General features: G+C 60.8%; 2 protein-coding genes across 2 annotated transcripts in view; one reads left to right on the forward strand and one right to left on the reverse strand.

Moving 5' to 3' along the window:
- PARP10 (poly(ADP-ribose) polymerase family member 10) overlaps positions 1 to 4,470 on the reverse strand; it is an 8,201-nt gene extending 3,731 nt beyond the window's left edge. Inside the window, exons 1-9 of the mRNA XM_032255869.1 lie at positions 4,337 to 4,470; positions 4,040 to 4,218; positions 3,706 to 3,960; positions 3,397 to 3,633; positions 2,611 to 3,314; positions 2,276 to 2,497; positions 2,074 to 2,170; positions 1,236 to 1,877; positions 1,006 to 1,139 (exon numbers count right to left, since the gene is read on the reverse strand). Coding sequence (XP_032111760.1) covers positions 1,006 to 1,139; positions 1,236 to 1,877; positions 2,074 to 2,170; positions 2,276 to 2,497; positions 2,611 to 3,314; positions 3,397 to 3,633; positions 3,706 to 3,960; positions 4,040 to 4,211 — 2,463 coding nt within the window. The 5' untranslated portion in view covers positions 4,212 to 4,218; positions 4,337 to 4,470. The remainder of the gene's footprint in view (positions 1 to 1,005; positions 1,140 to 1,235; positions 1,878 to 2,073; positions 2,171 to 2,275; positions 2,498 to 2,610; positions 3,315 to 3,396; positions 3,634 to 3,705; positions 3,961 to 4,039; positions 4,219 to 4,336) is intronic.
- Positions 4,471 to 8,152: 3,682 nt separating this feature from the next.
- Positions 8,153 to 11,491, forward strand: GRINA (glutamate ionotropic receptor NMDA type subunit associated protein 1). Its single transcript, XM_032255878.1, has 7 exons — positions 8,153 to 8,279; positions 9,282 to 9,684; positions 9,765 to 9,877; positions 9,951 to 10,151; positions 10,317 to 10,445; positions 10,536 to 10,679; positions 10,765 to 11,491. The coding sequence occupies exons 2-7, from the start codon at positions 9,306 to 9,308 to the stop codon at positions 10,912 to 10,914; spliced, it is 1,116 nt and encodes a 371-aa protein (XP_032111769.1). The 5' UTR covers positions 8,153 to 8,279; positions 9,282 to 9,305; the 3' UTR covers positions 10,915 to 11,491.
- The last annotated feature ends 4,075 nt before the right edge of the window (positions 11,492 to 15,566 follow it).

Genomic DNA, 15,566 nt, shown 5'->3' on the forward strand with positions numbered 1-15,566 from the left:
TGACCCCACTGCCTCTGCTGACCCCACTGCCTCCGTGACCCCACTGCCTCTGTCACCCCACTGCCTCCGTCGACCCCCCTGCCCCCGGTGACCCCCCTCCCCCCGTGACCCCCCCGCCCCCGCTGACCCCACTGCCTCGGTGACCCCACTGCCTCGGTGACACCACTGCCTCTGCTGACGCCACTGCCTCGGTGTCCCCACTGCCTCCGTGACCACGCTGCCTCGGTGACCCCGCTCCCTCCGTGACCCCGCTGCCTCCGTGACCCCACTGCCTCGGTGACCCCGCTCCCTCCGTGACCCCGTCCCTCCATGACCACAATGCCTCGGTGACCCCGCTGCCTCCGTGACCCCGCTGCCTCGGTGACCCTGCTGCCTCTGCTGACCCCGCTGCCTCGGTGACCCCACGCACGCATGCTTCCCTGCCCTCCCTTGTCCCTCCTTCTTAGCATCCTCTCCCTTCACTTGTCTGGGGTGGTGAAGGAACCAAAAACTCTGGCTCCCAACCAACTGTTCCCAGACTTTTCTGAAATGTGCTCATGCCCAGGGTTGCCAAGTGCAGCAAGTAAGAACACAGGAGGAGGCTGCCAGGGCCTTGCGCTGCGGCAGCTGCCCTCTGTGGAGGCAGAAGAGCGCCCAGAACAGCACGAGGCACACGTTTGTGGAACGCGTAATTCTCACAATGGCCACGAGATGGCATCACTGCCCCATGCTCCAAAAAAGGAAACTGAGGCATGGAGCTGGTCCCGTAGTCCCTGGTGACCCAGCCAGGAGTAGCAGACTGGGGACCCTCACTCAGGCCTGTCAGATCCCAGGGCCCCCCAACCTCTGTTCCTTCCTGTGTCCCTACTTTGTGAATGCCCTCTGGGCAGGGACCAGGGCTGGGAGCCTGTCAGCTCCTGGTCAGCTGACCTTGATGTAGGCCAGAGGACAGGCCACAGACTGCACAGTGCTGATGGTGCAGAAGCCCAGGATGCCACGGGCCAGAGGGACAGCGCAGGCACTCACGCGAACGACGTGGATGCTGCTGCGGGCGGTGTCCAGGGTGTCGTAGAAGGCCCGCACCACCTCCCGGAACTCCCCGGTGCTCTCTGCCAGACGCTCCAGCTTGTTCCAGGGTGCCTCCAGCGTCTGCTCCATCACTGACATGGGGAAAAGGAGGTCAGCGCCGTGCCTGAGGCACTAGCCCCCGCTAGCCAGCCCATCCCACCGTCTCTCAGTCCAGGATGCAGACTCACAGGTAGGGCCTGGAGCTGCCAAGGGAAAGGCCAAACTGTGATCCCAGGGGCCAGCCAGAAGTGCTGCCAAGTGGCGGGCAGCACGGGCAGGGTGGGCCCCAAAGCCACGGAGGATGGTGCAGTCACCACGCAGGGCGACGCTCACACCATGGCATCGCTCCAGGCGAGCGCACAGCTCTGCGGGCAGTGTGCGGCGCCAGGGCCCCACCGTCTCCTCCTGAAGGTGGGCCTCCAAGGCAGCCCTGAGCGCCTGGTCCAGCTCCTCCACATCCTGCTCAAAGGCCGAGTGCACCACCAGCTGGGCCCTGCCATCACTTCCCCCATCTGGGGGGTCTCCTGCCTCCAATGGAAGCTGCTCCAGCAGGGACAGAGCTAGGGCTTGCCGCAGGGCAGCAGCCTCCTGCTCAGCCACCTGGCCCTGAGGCTCCAGTGACCGGTGGAGCGCCAGCTGCAGCGCGGCCTCCTCTTCCAGCCGCCTCGGGGCCCCAGTGCTGGGGGCTGCAGGCTCATCCTCCTCAGGCCCTGGGGTCGCCTCCTCCTCCGGGTGCTCCTGAGGCTTCTCCTCCTCCAGATCTGGAGGCAGCCGGTTCTCCCCATCAACGTCTAGGCCCTCCAGGGTGGCCAGCAGTTCTCGGACCTCCTCTGGGAGCAGGGAGAGGCCACTGGGTCAGGGGCTGGGCCCAGGAGGAGTTGGAATGGGTGAAAGATGGGGAATGAGTTTAGGGGGTGACAGGGTGGGCCTAAGATGGGTCATTAGACAGATGGGAGCATAGAGCAGGGCAGGGGTGAGGTCACGAGAGGGCCACAGGATGTGCTGCGGGCTCCCAGGTAGCCCTACCCAGGCTCACGTCCTCCTGGTCACTGCCTGTACTGTCCGGGGCCCACAGGGCATGGGCATGGCCAGGGAGCAGCGGGAGGGCCTCAGTAGAGTCCACCTGTAGGGAGAGGATATCAGGGCCACCGGCCTCTGGACAAGGGCAGAGGAGGCCTGGGGCAGAGGTGTAAGAAAGGGGAGGGCAGGGGTGGGACTCCATCTCTACCTCTTCAAGGCCTGTGTCCAAGGTGGCTGTGGCCAGGCGCTCCGTCCCAAAGACACACTGGAACTGAGCCTCCAGCCCACGGAGCAGGCGCTGCCCTTCTGGGCCCAGGAGAAACCTGGCGCTGCCCGGGTGCTCCAGGTGTAGCACATGGCAGCTAATGCTGCCCAGCAGGCTCTGCAGAAACTCCTCAGCCGCCTGGCAGGAGGCCTGGGCTCCGCACAGCTGCAGGGCCATGGCAGAAGGGCGGTTTGCAGGTTTAGAGCATAGGAAAGGCACTCTGAGTACCCAGTCGGAGGAGGGGAGGCGAAGGTTAGGAGTCCTGAGGGGTCACTCACCCGAAAGCCAGTCACATCTGATCCTTCAAGTGGGAAGAGGGCAACGTCTCCCAGGCCCGCAAGAAGGTCCTCATGATACAGCTGCAGGAAGCGCATCGCGCCTGGCTCCATCGACAGCACTGTCTCCACCAGGCCCTCCTGCCCCAAAAGCCTCACACGCCCTGGGCTCACGGGCCCCGCCTGCTCCAGAGACCCCACGGCGATCTCCGGGGGACCCACCAGCCCCTCCTGCCCTGGTGAGTCCATGGCAATCTCCACCAGGCCCTCCTGCCCCAGCAACCCCTTAGAGATCTCCAGCAGGCCTGCACACCCCACAGGCCCCAGGCTCATGGGCCCCTCCTGTTCCTGTAACCCCACAGGCCTCAGGATTACCAGCCCCTCATGTTCCAGAGACCCCACGGGCTTCGAGCCAACTGGCTCTGCCTTTTCCAGAGACCCCATGGGATCTGTCCTCAGAGAGGCCCCTGACTGCCCTGGTTCCTCGCCAGAGCTCACTGTCACAGTCTCTGTACCCTGCAGAGCTGTCGCCAGCCCTCCAGTCCTCAGGAGGGCATGCTCCATGGCCATATGCCCCAGGGTGGACGGGTGGTCCCCTCCACGGGTGTTCTCAGCCAGCTCCTCGGGCTCCAGGACCTCATAGTGGGGGACAAGGCTCAGCTCTGAGCCCTCTAGCCGGTGTTCCTGCCGCAGCACCCGTTCTGCCACTTGGAGGAAGGGAAAGGACAGAAAGCCTTCAGATTTCTGCAGGAGAGGGAGGGTCGGCTGAGTCTGCCCCATCTCACTCACCTTGCCACTCCTGGAAGGAGGCAACAGTGCCCAGGGGCCCAGGCAGGTGTCGCAGGCCCTCCAGAGGCCCCCCGCCACTGCGACGCTCGTTCTCCAGGTACAGCTCTAGCAGCAGCAGATCCACAGAGGCACCGTCCCCCACCACACGTACCGCCCGGGCCTGGGGCACCCGGGCCAGAGACACCAAGGCCCCCTCCAGGCCCAGATTCTGGGCCTGCTCCTCCAGGACACGGACATCTGTGGGGAATATGCAGGTCAGCTCAGAGCACCTTCCCTAGCCAGAACCTCAGCCCCCACCCCGCCTCTCACCTGTCTCAGAAAGGGGCTTCAGCAACTGGACCAGAGCCCGGTCTGGCCGGGGGCTGGCCAGGGCACGGCAGGGCTGCACCGGGAGCCCCGAGGCCTGAAGCAAGGCCTGGACATGCTGCTCCAGGAGGTGGGGTGCAGTGCCAGGGGGCAGTCCTTGGAGCAGCAGGCGTGCAGGGGCTCGTGGGGGAGCTGGCCGCAGGCTCAGCTGGACACCATGTAGTTCGTGACCTGCCCGGGCCAAGACCCTCTCGGCATCTGAGGGCAGGAACGGGGCAAGACGTCAGGCATCGGAACATCAGGGCACCCAGGCTGCCCCTTCAGCCATCCTGCTCACCTGCAGGCTCTCTGAAGGTGAGGATACCCCCACAGCCCAGTCTCTGCCAGCTCAACACAGGTCCCCCTCCAGAGCGTCGGCGGTTCTCAAAGTAGAGCGTGAGCAGCTCATCTGGCACAGCAGGGGACAGTCCACGGATCTCCACTGCCACCCCCGCCTGTGCCTCCGCCATTGCAACCCTAGATGGGGCATCGGGTGGGTAGAGGAGCAGCCCACTCCACCCGTCCTACCCCTCCCAGGCCCCTCTGAGGTGTGCCCTCAACGCTCCCCCATTATGGATGGCCTCACACGCAGTACCTTCAGCCCATGGGCTCAGCCAGGACTCCCGCGCCTGCCCCTCCGCAAGCCTAACTCTGCACGGTACGGGAAAACAAAAGTGAAACTGAAAGCCGGGGGGAGGGAGGGAGGGAGCAGCTGGGTCCTGGCTCAGGCCTGGGTACTGGGGCTCAAATGCTTCTTCTCCTGCTGCAGCCCCAACCCCCAGCTGACCAGGAGGTGTTGGCCAGGTTAAACCCCTGGGGACCCTCCAGACAGCCCAGCCCAGCCCACTGGCCCCATCTGGCCCACTCCAGACCCTGGCTGGCAGGGTGGACATGAGTGTCCTCTGGTGGACCTCCACTCCCCTGGCCTCCGTGGCAGGAAAGTGGCCAATCACTCTCCCCACTAAATCCACCAAGGGGCCTGAGTCACTGCCCCTCACTCAGGATCTCCAAGCCTCTGTGTCCATAACACCTTCTGCCCACAAAGTACTGGATCTCCGGGCCCAGCCCCAGCCGAGGCTGGCCTTCAACGCCACCAGGGAACTTCTCAACCCTGCTCCTGGTCCCTCACACCCGTCAGGTGCAGAGCACAGGAAGCTCCCCACCCTTGATTTTCAAGAGCGTGGATCCCAGCACAGCCTCCCTCCGGCCTCGGGTCCTGCCTGGCCGTTCCTGCAGCCTTCTCCCCCGCCTGCACCGCTTCATCTCACACCATCACTGGTATCGTCACAAGTAACCCCAGAAGGTGACAGGGTGACAGCACCACTGCATTCCTCGCTGCCACTAATCCTCACCACAGAAGGGGAAACGAAGGTACAGACAGGCTCACAGCAGCTCCAGGCCTCACACCTGGCCAGTGCCTTCAGAATCCACACTCCCACTCGCCACAAGCCCCCCACATCACCCAAGCACCGTTTGCTTCCAGCCTCTCAAAGAGCTGTGCCCACTACTGCTCTCCATCCCCCACTTCCCACTCACCCTCAGCCCACTAAAACCCAGCCTCACCCCTGCTATTCCTCCCTCCAGGGGCTGAGGCCCTGGCCAGCCTGCAGTCCTAGCCCTGAACAGGTGGCACCCCTGCTGCCCCGACCCTGGCCCCAGCCTCCAGCATCTCGTGCTAGGTATCTACACTAACCTCTTAACTAGTCTCTGTCTGCCACTCCCACGGTGGGTCCTCAACAGAGGGGTCAGGGTGGGCCTTGTAAAGTGACAGCTCCCAGCATCAGCAACAGTAAAAACCAAAGTCCTGGGGACCGGGCGCGGTGACTCATGCCTGTAATCCCAGCACCTTGAGAGGCTGAAGCAGGCGGATCACTTGAGGTCAGGAGTTTGATGCCAGTCTAGCCAACATGGTGAAACCCGTCTGTACTAAAAATACAAAAATTAGCTGGGCATGATGGTGGGCACCTGTAATCTCAGCTACTCGGGAACACTGAGGCAGGAGAATCACTTGAACCTGGAAGACGGAGGTTGCATTGAGCTGAGGTCATGCCACTGCACTCCAGCCTGGGCAACAGAGTGAGATTGTCTCCAAAAAAAAAAAAAAGTCCTTTTGAGGACCTGCCGTGCTGCACCTGACCAGACCTCAGTTCCTTCTCTGGCCCCATGCCCCCTGCACACCCTGATGCTCAGAGGCCTCCAGGCTCCTCTTCCTGCAGAGCTACAGGTCACTCCTGCCTCAGTGGCCTAGGACTGGCTCTTCCCTCTGCTTAGCCCCTGCCTTCCCCACAAACCCCCATGACCATCCCTTTGGCATGATCTCCCTTACTCTGCCCTTTTCTTTTTGAGATGGAGTTTTGCTATTTTGCCCCGGGTGGAGTGAAGTGGCGTGATCTCAACTCACTGCAACCTCCAACTCCTGGGTTCAAGTGATTCTCCTGCCTCAGCCTCCCAAGTAGCTGGGATTACAGGTGCACACTGCCAGGCACGCACCACCACACCTGGCTAATTTGTGTATTTTAGTGGAGATAGGGTTTCACCATGTTGGCCAGGCTGGTCTCTGACCTCAAGTGATCCACCCACCTCAACCTCCCAAAGTGCTTGGGATTACAGGTGTGAGCCACCACGCCCAGCTATTTTATATTTATTTTATTATTTTATTTTATTTTATTTTAGACAGTCTTGCTCTTGTCGCCCAGGCTGGAGTGCAATGGCACAGTCTCAGCTCACTGCAACCGCCACCTCCCGGGTTCAAGCGATTCTCCTGCCTCAGCTTTGCTATTAGCTAGGATTACTGGTGCGCACCACCATGCCCGGCTGGTACAAATTTTTATATTTTTAGTAAAGACAGAGTTTTGCCATGTTGGCCAGGCTGGTCTCAAACTCCAGACGTCAGGTGATCTGCCTGCCTCAGCCTCCCAAAGTGGTGGGATTAAGGGTGTGAGCCACCACACCTGGCTGCATTTTATTTTTCTTAAAGGTCTCTCAAATTTGTGAGCTTCTGCTTCTACAAACGTAAATCCATCCCTGCCTTTTCCATGTTTCCTCTTACAGAGCTCATCACAGGTGACCCATGATGCCGACCCCAGCTGCAGAGGGCCTGCCACAGGCACCACTGACACCACAAGCAGACTGGTACGCTTTCAGGAATTTCTGTGGACTGGTTGTTCAACTGGGGGTAACTTGAAACCAGCCTTGGTGGGGGTATGCACACCATGGGCATGTGCAGAAGACACAGCCCAGGCTTTCCCTCACTAGGTCCGGTTGCTAAACATTGCACCAGTACACCATAGGTACAGGACTCAGAGCAGTCTGAGAGAGGCTGGCCCTCCAAGGGCAGGAGGGCAGGTCGGGTCCACGCCCCAGGTGGGAAGGCTGGCAGCAGGATGCACCCTGCCTGTGTCAGGCACTGCCCCTCCAGGAGGACTCAGGAGCCAAGCAGGGAGGTGGCCTGGCCTCCAGTCCTGCTGTATCCCCAGGCCTCAGCCCCTCGCAGCTTGTGAGGACATCAGGAAAACAAGCAAGCATTAAGAGTCTCTAGTGTGGAAATAAGACCTCGTATTTGCTGGCACAAGAGAGTGACTGTACTCAAAAATAATTTAATGGTACATTTTAAAACAACTACAAGATTATAATTGGATCGTTTGTAACATGGACAAATGCTGGAACTGCTGGATACTCCATTTACTCTGATGCGATTATCATGCACCACATGCCTGCATCAATACATCCCATGTACCCCATAAACGTAGACACCTACTATGCACCGACAACAATTAAAATATTTATATAAGGGTGTCTAGTAGCAAGCCAGGCAGAGTTTGGGCTGATAGAGAAATGGGGCAATTAAACAATGAGGCCTTGATTTGGGAATTAAACGATCAGGCCTGCTGATTCGGAACAGACCGGATGAAAAGGAGAAGTGAACGTCGTGTTTTAAGGCCGAGAACGGGATGGTCAGTCCTGGGCAACTTCCGCAAATCCCGCATTTAGGAATAAATTTCTTAACTCCCTGAAGGGCCAAATTGGCCAGAGGAGACCTTTGCCTCCAGGAGTTCTGGTCTGGGGGTGAGGGGCGCGGGCCTGGGGCCGGGGCAAAGAGGGGCCCATAGGGCGGCGGCGGGCGGGGCATAGAGGGGCGGGTCCGCGGAAGCCCCGCCCGCCGCAGCCCGCCGGGCCCCGCCTCCAGCTCGCCCGGCCGGCCGGCCACGCCCCCGGCCTCGCCCCGCCCGTCACAAGGCCCCGCCCCGGCCCCGCCCCGACCGTCACAAGGCCCCGCCCGTCACAAGGCCCCGGCCCGCCCCGGCCGTCACAAGGCCCCGCCCCGGCCCCGCCCCGGCCGTCACAAGGCCCCGCCCGTCACAAGGCCCCGCCCGTCACAAGGCCCCGCCCCCGGCCCCGCCCCGTCACAAGGCCCCGCTGCGTCTCCCGAGCCGCAGGCGCAGGCCCAGCCGAGCGGGTGCGGGTGCGGGCGCACCGGCCATCACCGCGCGGCCGCGCAGCGGACACCGTGCGCACCGGCCTGCGGCGCCCCGCCAGCGGTGAGTCCCCGGCCCGAGCCCAGGAGTGCGTCTGACCCGCCGCGCCGCGCGGCCGGTCGCCCCCGCCCCCGCCCCCACGCGGGTCCTGCGCATCCCAGCGGAGCAGCCTCGGGTCGGTCACTGGGTCCGGCCGGGACGCGCGGCCGCTCGCGGTCGGGGGTGGCGGCGGCGGTGGGGGCTGGGAGCCGCGGCGGCCTGGAGCCGGCGGGAGGGGCGGCGCGCTGCGGCGACGGCGGGACGCGCGGCCCCGTGAGCCCCCGGCCCGCGGAGGGCCCACCCGCCCTTGGTGCCGGTGCCGCGGCCGCAGCCCCCGACCCGCTTCGCCTCGCCCCACGCCCGCTTTGTTCCCCGCACGCCCCGTGGTCGCTTCCATCCCCCACACACCCCCGCACCCCGCTGTTCCCGGCGTACCCCACTGGCAGGCACCGGCAGCCGATCCAGGCCTGATCCCCCCACCCCGGCATCCGGAGCCAGGGGCCACTGGGCCCTGTTCTTGGGGGGAGGGAGGTTCAGGCCCTCGTTGGTCACAGATGGTCCGGGGATTTCCTGGGATAGAAATAGCCACCGGCTCCGGCCCCTTAAAGCTGCTTAAGGGGCAGGATGTGAAGGGGAGGGTCCGGGCACACCCCACACGTCCCCTACCGAGACCCGAGACCCCAGCTCCCACTTGCTGAGCTCCCACCCGGGGGAGACTCCGACAGCAGTGCAGGCCTCCGGCTCCTTGTAAGAGACAGCCCAAGCCCCAGATCCCGAGGCTGGCGGTTGTCCCCTCGCCCACCCCTCCCCCACCCTAGAGGCGGCCTAGAAGGCCCCAGGGCCCGGTCCGGTCCCCACCTGCCTTTCAGGGCCCTGGCTCTTGGGTTCCCCACAGCCCAAGGCAAAGGTCACAGGCTCTCCTTTCTTCCGTCTGGGTTTCCGGTAGCAGGTGGGGTTGCCCAGGGCAGCATCCTGACATTGTGGGACAAACCGACCATTCCACTCTTCCCTTTCTGTCTCCTCTAGGGGTGGACCGCAGAACCCGAGGCCATGTCCCATGAAAAGAGTTTTTTGGTGTCTGGGGACAACTATCCTACCCCCAACCCTGGATATCCGGGGGGGCCCCAGCCACCCATGCCCCCCTATGCTCAGCCTCCCTACCCTGGGGCCCCTTACCCTCAGCCCCCTTTCCAGCCCTCCCCCTACGGTCAGCCAGGGTACCCCCATGGCCCCAGCCCCTACCCCCAAGGGGGCTATCCACAGGGTCCCTACCCCCAAGGGGGCTACCCACAGGGTCCTTACCCACAAGAGAGCTACCCACAGGGCCCCTACCCCCAAGGGGGCTACCCACAGGGGCCGTATCCTCAAAGCCCCTTCCCCCCCAACCCCTATGGACAGCCACAGGTCTTCCCAGGACAAGACCCTGACTGTGAGTCTCAGGAAGGGAAGGGCGGGGGGCGGGGAGGGGGTGCTTATGAGTGGCACTGACCCAGCATGTCTGCTCCTCAGCACCCCAGCATGGAAACTACCAGGAGGAGGGTCCCCCATCCTACTATGACAACCAGGACTTCCCTGCCACCAACTGGGATGACAAGAGCATCCGACAGGCCTTCATCCGAAAGGTGGGTGGGGTTGTCCCGGAGGCGGTGTGGGGTGTGGCACCCGGCGGATGACTCTGAGCGGCTCCTTCCCCAGGTGTTCCTGGTGCTGACCCTGCAGCTGTCGGTGACCCTGTCCACCGTGTCCGTGTTCACTTTTGTTGGGGAGGTGAAGGGCTTTGTCCGGCAGAACGTCTGGACCTACTATGTCTCCTATGCCGTCTTCTTCATCTCCCTCGTCGTCCTCAGCTGTTGTGGGGACTTCCGGCGAAAGCACCCCTGGAACCTTGTCGCACTGGTAACCCCCAAACCTGAGCCTCTGGGCCCCCGAGCCCGACCATGCAGTCCCACACTCCCACTATTCCGGGCCTGGTCACCATCATTCTCCTTGTGCTCGTGAAGCAGGGGCAGGCGGGGGTGGCATGGGGCACACATCAAGGCCAACCCTTGTCTCCCACCCCAGTCGGTCCTGACTGCCAGCCTGTCATACATGGTGGGCATGATCGCCAGCTTCTACAACACTGAGGCAGTCATCATGGCCGTGGGCATCACCACAGTCGTCTGCTTCACGGTGGTCATCTTCTCCATGCAGGTGAGGGGCCTCCCATGGCAGCGCTGTGGCCCCAGGGGCTGAGCGGCCTTTCAGGCCCAGCCCCATGGCCCGTTCCTCTCCTGTCTGCAGACCCGCTACGACTTCACCTCGTGCATGGGTGTGCTCCTGGTGAGCATGGTGGTGCTCTTCATCTTTGCCATCCTCTGCATCTTCATCCGGAACCGCATCCTGGAGATCGTGTACGCCTCACTGGGCGCTCTGCTCTTCACCTGCGTGAGTGACGAGGGGCGGCCTTGGCTGGGGGTGGCATGCTGGGCAGGCAGGCTTGTCCCTCACACTGCTGTGCTGTCACCTCTAGTTCCTGGCAGTGGACACCCAGCTGCTGTTGGGGAACAAGCAGCTGTCCCTGAGCCCAGAGGAGTACGTGTTTGCTGCGCTGAACTTGTACACAGACATCATCAACATTTTCCTATACATCCTCACCATCATTGGCCGCGCCAAGGAGTAGCTGAGCCCCAGCTCGCTGTGCCCACTCAGGTGGCATGGCTGGCCTGGACCCTGCCCCTGGCATGGCAGTGCCATCTGTACTTCCCCTCCCTCGTCCCCCGGCACAGCCTGGGGCAGAAGACACCCCTCTCTGACCCTCCTGTACGTACACTGCAGATACTTTCATTCGGACCCACTGTGGCCACAGCATGGCCCCTTTAGTCCTCCCGCCCCTGCCAAGGGGCAACAAGGCCACGTTTCCGTGCCACCTCCTGTCCACTCATTGTTGCATGAGCCCTGTCTGCCAGCCCACCCCAGGGACTGGGGGCAACACCAGGTCCTGGGGAGAGGGATTGAGCCAAGAGGTGAGGGTGCACGTCTTCCCTCCCGTCCCAGCTCCCCAGCCTGGCGTAGAGCACCCCTTCCCTCCCCCCTGCCCTGGAGTGCTGCCCTCTGGGGGACATGCCGGGTGGGGGTCTTACCCCTGTGTTGAGCCCTGAGGGCAGAGAGGACGGCATGTTTCAGGGGAGGAGGAAGCCTTCCTCTCTCATTCCGCTGTCACTGAAATTCCAATAAATGGGATCTGCTCTCTGCCTTTCTCTGGTCACCCTTCTCTCTGCCATTTTCAACATTAAATGGGGAGGGGCTTCAGATCCCCCCACCAATGGGGACACAGGACCAGAAATGAATAGTGGAGGTTAATACAATGCCAAGTCTCTGCCCACATCTCCGATGGACAGAGACCCTAGGGTGTCCAGAGGGAGCTAAGCCTGTGCTAGGTCACCCCGATGGTAAGTGGCCTGGCTGTGTCTACCAGGTGTTCCCTGGAGCTGGCACAGTGTAGGCCCCTCACTATTCTGTCACCTGGGCACGTCCCTAGGGAGATTTAGAGAGGCTCCCCAGGGCAGCCTGCCATGCTCCTTGGCCTTTCCTGGGCCTCCCCAGCTCTGGGCGGTCCATCTGCATGGGCATCCTGGTGTACCACCCAGGCCCGCCTCACACAGAGGTCCCTGCTCCTCTCCAGCCTCCCTATAAGAAATGCAGGCTGCAGATCCTGTCCAAGAGCTAGACAGAGACAGGGCTCAACTATGGGGGCCCCTTGGCCTGCCCAGGCCCAGTCCTGTGGAGCCCTCAGTTACAGCCTATGCTGCATTTCTTGCCCTGTGGCTCCTGCTACTGGCTGCCTACAGGAGGCTGGGGGTCCCTCCACTGCCCAGGACCTGGCTGCGTCTGAGCCCTGCTGAGCTCTCACGGCCCCCAGCTCTGGACCCAGGGGGAGCCTTGAACTTGGACATTTCCACTTCAGCCTTTCTCCTGAGACTCTCTGTGCAGCATGGCCTAAGGATCGCTCAAGGCTCCTCCCCACCACTTGGTTGGTCCCCTTGTTTAACTGGTGCTGGCACCTCTGTGTGCGAAGCCAGCGCCACCCTGATGTCCACAGGCACCGCAGCCGTGGGCAGCCCAGGTACAAGCTCATCCTCCCTGACACCTGCTCCTGCATTATCTCCAGGCCGGAGAAGGACTGCCCCACTTCCCTCGCCCTCCCACCTTCCCGTGCCTCACCCGGCTTCCTCGCCTACCCGCCCTCCACCAGGACCCTTGCATGTTTCTGAAACATCCATCACATCCATTGTACTACCCGCCTGCCTAAAACCCTCGGCGGTGCCCTCCAGACGAAGTCCACGCTCCTTAGCATGGCACACAGGCCTTGCCACCTGCCCACTGGTGGCTACAGCTGTCCTCTTGCTATTCCCTTGCCCCTCAGCCCGGGGCCCTGACCCTGCACAACCTGAGCCACGAGAGGGCTCCCTGCTGCAGGTGCAGTGCTGTCATTGTTCACAGACAGCCCCTCTGCAGAGCGGGACCACACTGCCTTCCCATCTACAGAGCGGGACGCACACTGCCTTCCCAGCCACGAGGGCACCTCCTGGAGTCCACCTTGCCTTCTGCAGTGGTTAACCGTAGTCACATGCTAAGCAGTGGGTGGGCCACATGGTTCCCCCTTCCCCCACCTCTCCTTCTGGCCGTTTCCTGAGCAAGTGCAGTTCCTCCTCCGGGTGCCCGCCTGTGCTCCAGCATGCCGAGGAGAAGAAACCTGCCTAGCTCTAGCTCTCAGACCCCTCAGGATTTTACACAAAAAAGGAGAATAAAGTTTATATGGCTAACAAGAGCTTGGTGTGGGGGCAAGGGAGTGGTCTCAGGAATAACTGCCAAGCGAAATGTGCCAGGACAGTGTTTTCTTGAGGAGTTTGAGATGGACACAAACTCGTGGCTGAGAGGGAGAGGCTTTAGGGAGGCTCCCTGAGGATGGCAAGGTCCAGAGGTGTGGGGCAGGGCCAGGGGGCCAGAGGATCTACAGCAAAGACACCTATTGCCAGAGAGAAGGCCAGGGCTGAACACAGGAAGACTTGGGCCTGTCCTGCAGGTGAAGGGCACTCGGGCAGGGGACGCAGCTGGGTTTGCGTTTAGGAAGTTGAGTCTGGCAATAGAAGATACAGGGGAAGCCATGGGTCTGTGAACAGGTGAAGTGAGCGGCAAGGAAGCAGTTGAGACATGCCAGAGGAGCCGGGAGCACAGATGCTTCCAGAAGCATCGGGAGGTGCTACTTAAGCCAGGCTGGGTGCAGCCAAAGGCAGCTGGGATGTGTCTGCCAGCGGAGAGGTCTGCTATCTGCTGTGTCCCAGCCAGCGAGTGACATAAGGAGCGCAGGTGACAACGAAGACCAGTTGCTGACATCTGGGAGGTGACTGGTCCTATCTTCTAGCCTCAGTGTTGCTCGGAGCTGGCCTGGCACTCACAGATACAGGCCTCCGTGTCTCCTGGTTAAAATTTCATAGAACATCAACATCAGACTACTCTGTGACCACGATGGATCTATACAAAAACAAGACCCCTCCGTAACCGTGACTGAACACAGACAAAACACGGTCACTGTCCAGGCTGTAAAAAGGGCAAGCAGTGCCTTGTCCTGGCCAGTCTGAGCGGCTGCGGCGTCTTCTAGCTGCCAGCTCCAGGCTGGCTCCAGTCTGTCTTCCTTCCAACGCGATGCAGTTGACGCCTGCTTCCTGACAGCACCAACCCAGAGCAAAGGCCCACTCCCCTAAACCCTCCCCCAGATTGTTCGAGCCAAATCCTATAAGAAGTCCTTTCCAAGGCCGGGCGCGGTGGCTCACGCCTGTAATCCCAGCACTTTGGGAGGCCGAGGCGGGTGGATCACGAGGTCAAGAGATCGAGACCATCCTGGTCAACAAGGTGAAACCCAGTCTCTACTAAAACTACAAAAAATTAGCTGGGCATGGTGGCGCGTGTCTGTAGTCCCAGCTACTCAGGAGGCTGAGGCAGGAGAATTGCCTGAACCCAGGAGGCGGAGGTTGCAGTGAGCCGAGATCGCGCCATTGCACTCCAGCCTGGGTAACAAGAGTGAAAACTCCGTCTCCAAAAAAAAAAAAAAAGAAGTCCTTTCCAGCACCATCTTACCCTGACGCCCCAGGGTGCGCACACTCTCACACGAGGGGCAGCCATTGGCTTGTTCAAGCAGTGGCTGGGGGTGGGTTTCTTGAGGAACGCTGACACTAACCATATGAAGGCCAAAAAGAGACCGAAATAAAACAGTTTATTCTTCAATCAGAAAACATTTATGTACATAAATAAATATTAAACCCACACTTGATTTCAAGACGAAACCACACAGACATCTATGGAGCAAAATGTGCAAGTCTCCACCCATCCCCCACCCTGCAAAGTCCCATCAATCCACAGTGCCTGCTGAAATCAGCTAATTTTGTGTTTTTGGTAGAGACGGGGTTTCTCCATATTGGTCAGGCTGGTTTCAAAGTCCCTGCCTTGGCCTCCCAAAGTGCTGGGATTACAGGCGTGAGCCACTGCGCCCAGCCTCTTGTTTTTATTTTTATATGGAGGCTCACTCTATTGCCCAGGCTGGAGTGCAGAGGCATGATCATGGCTCATGCAGCCTGGACCTTTGGAATCAAGTGACCTTCCTACCTCAGAGACCCTCAGCCTCTCAAGTACTTAGGATTACAGGCGTGAGCCACCGTGCCCAGCCAAACCTTAGTTTTTAAAACATAAATTTAATTCAAAATACAGGCCAGGTGCAGTGGTTCATGCCTGTCATCCCAGCACTTTGGGAGGCCAAGGCAGGCAGATCAGTTGAGGTCAGGAGTTCGAGACCAGCCTGGCCAACATGGTGAAACGCTGTCCCTATGAAAAATACAAAGCTAGCTAGACGTGGTGGCACACGCCTGTAATCGAAGCTACTTGGGAGGCTGAGGCAGGAGAATCGCTTGAACCGGGGAGGCAGACGTGGCAGTGAGCTGAGATCATGCCATGGTGCTACAGCCTGGGCATCAAGAGTGAAACCCTGTCTCAAAAAAAAAAGGAAAGAAAAAAGTCCAGGCATAGCAGCTTATGCCTGTAATCCCAACACTTTGGCAGGAGGGCTGCTTGAGCCTAGGGGTTAGAGACCAGCCTGGACAACAGAGCAGAATCCTGTCTCTAAATACATATACACGTGTGTGTGTGTCTGTGTGTGCGTGTGTGTCTGTGTGTGTGTCTCTGTGTGTGTCTGTGTGTGTCTGTGTGTCTGTGTGTGTGTCTGTGTGTCTGTGTCTGTGTGTCTGTGTGTGTGTGTGCGTGTCTGTGTGTGCGTGTCTGTGT

This window comes from Sapajus apella, unplaced genomic scaffold (assembly GCF_009761245.1).
Source record: "Sapajus apella isolate SASKATOON/1434 unplaced genomic scaffold, GSC_monkey_1.0 scaffold3, whole genome shotgun sequence".
NCBI classification, from domain to species: domain Eukaryota; kingdom Metazoa; phylum Chordata; class Mammalia; order Primates; family Cebidae; genus Sapajus; species Sapajus apella.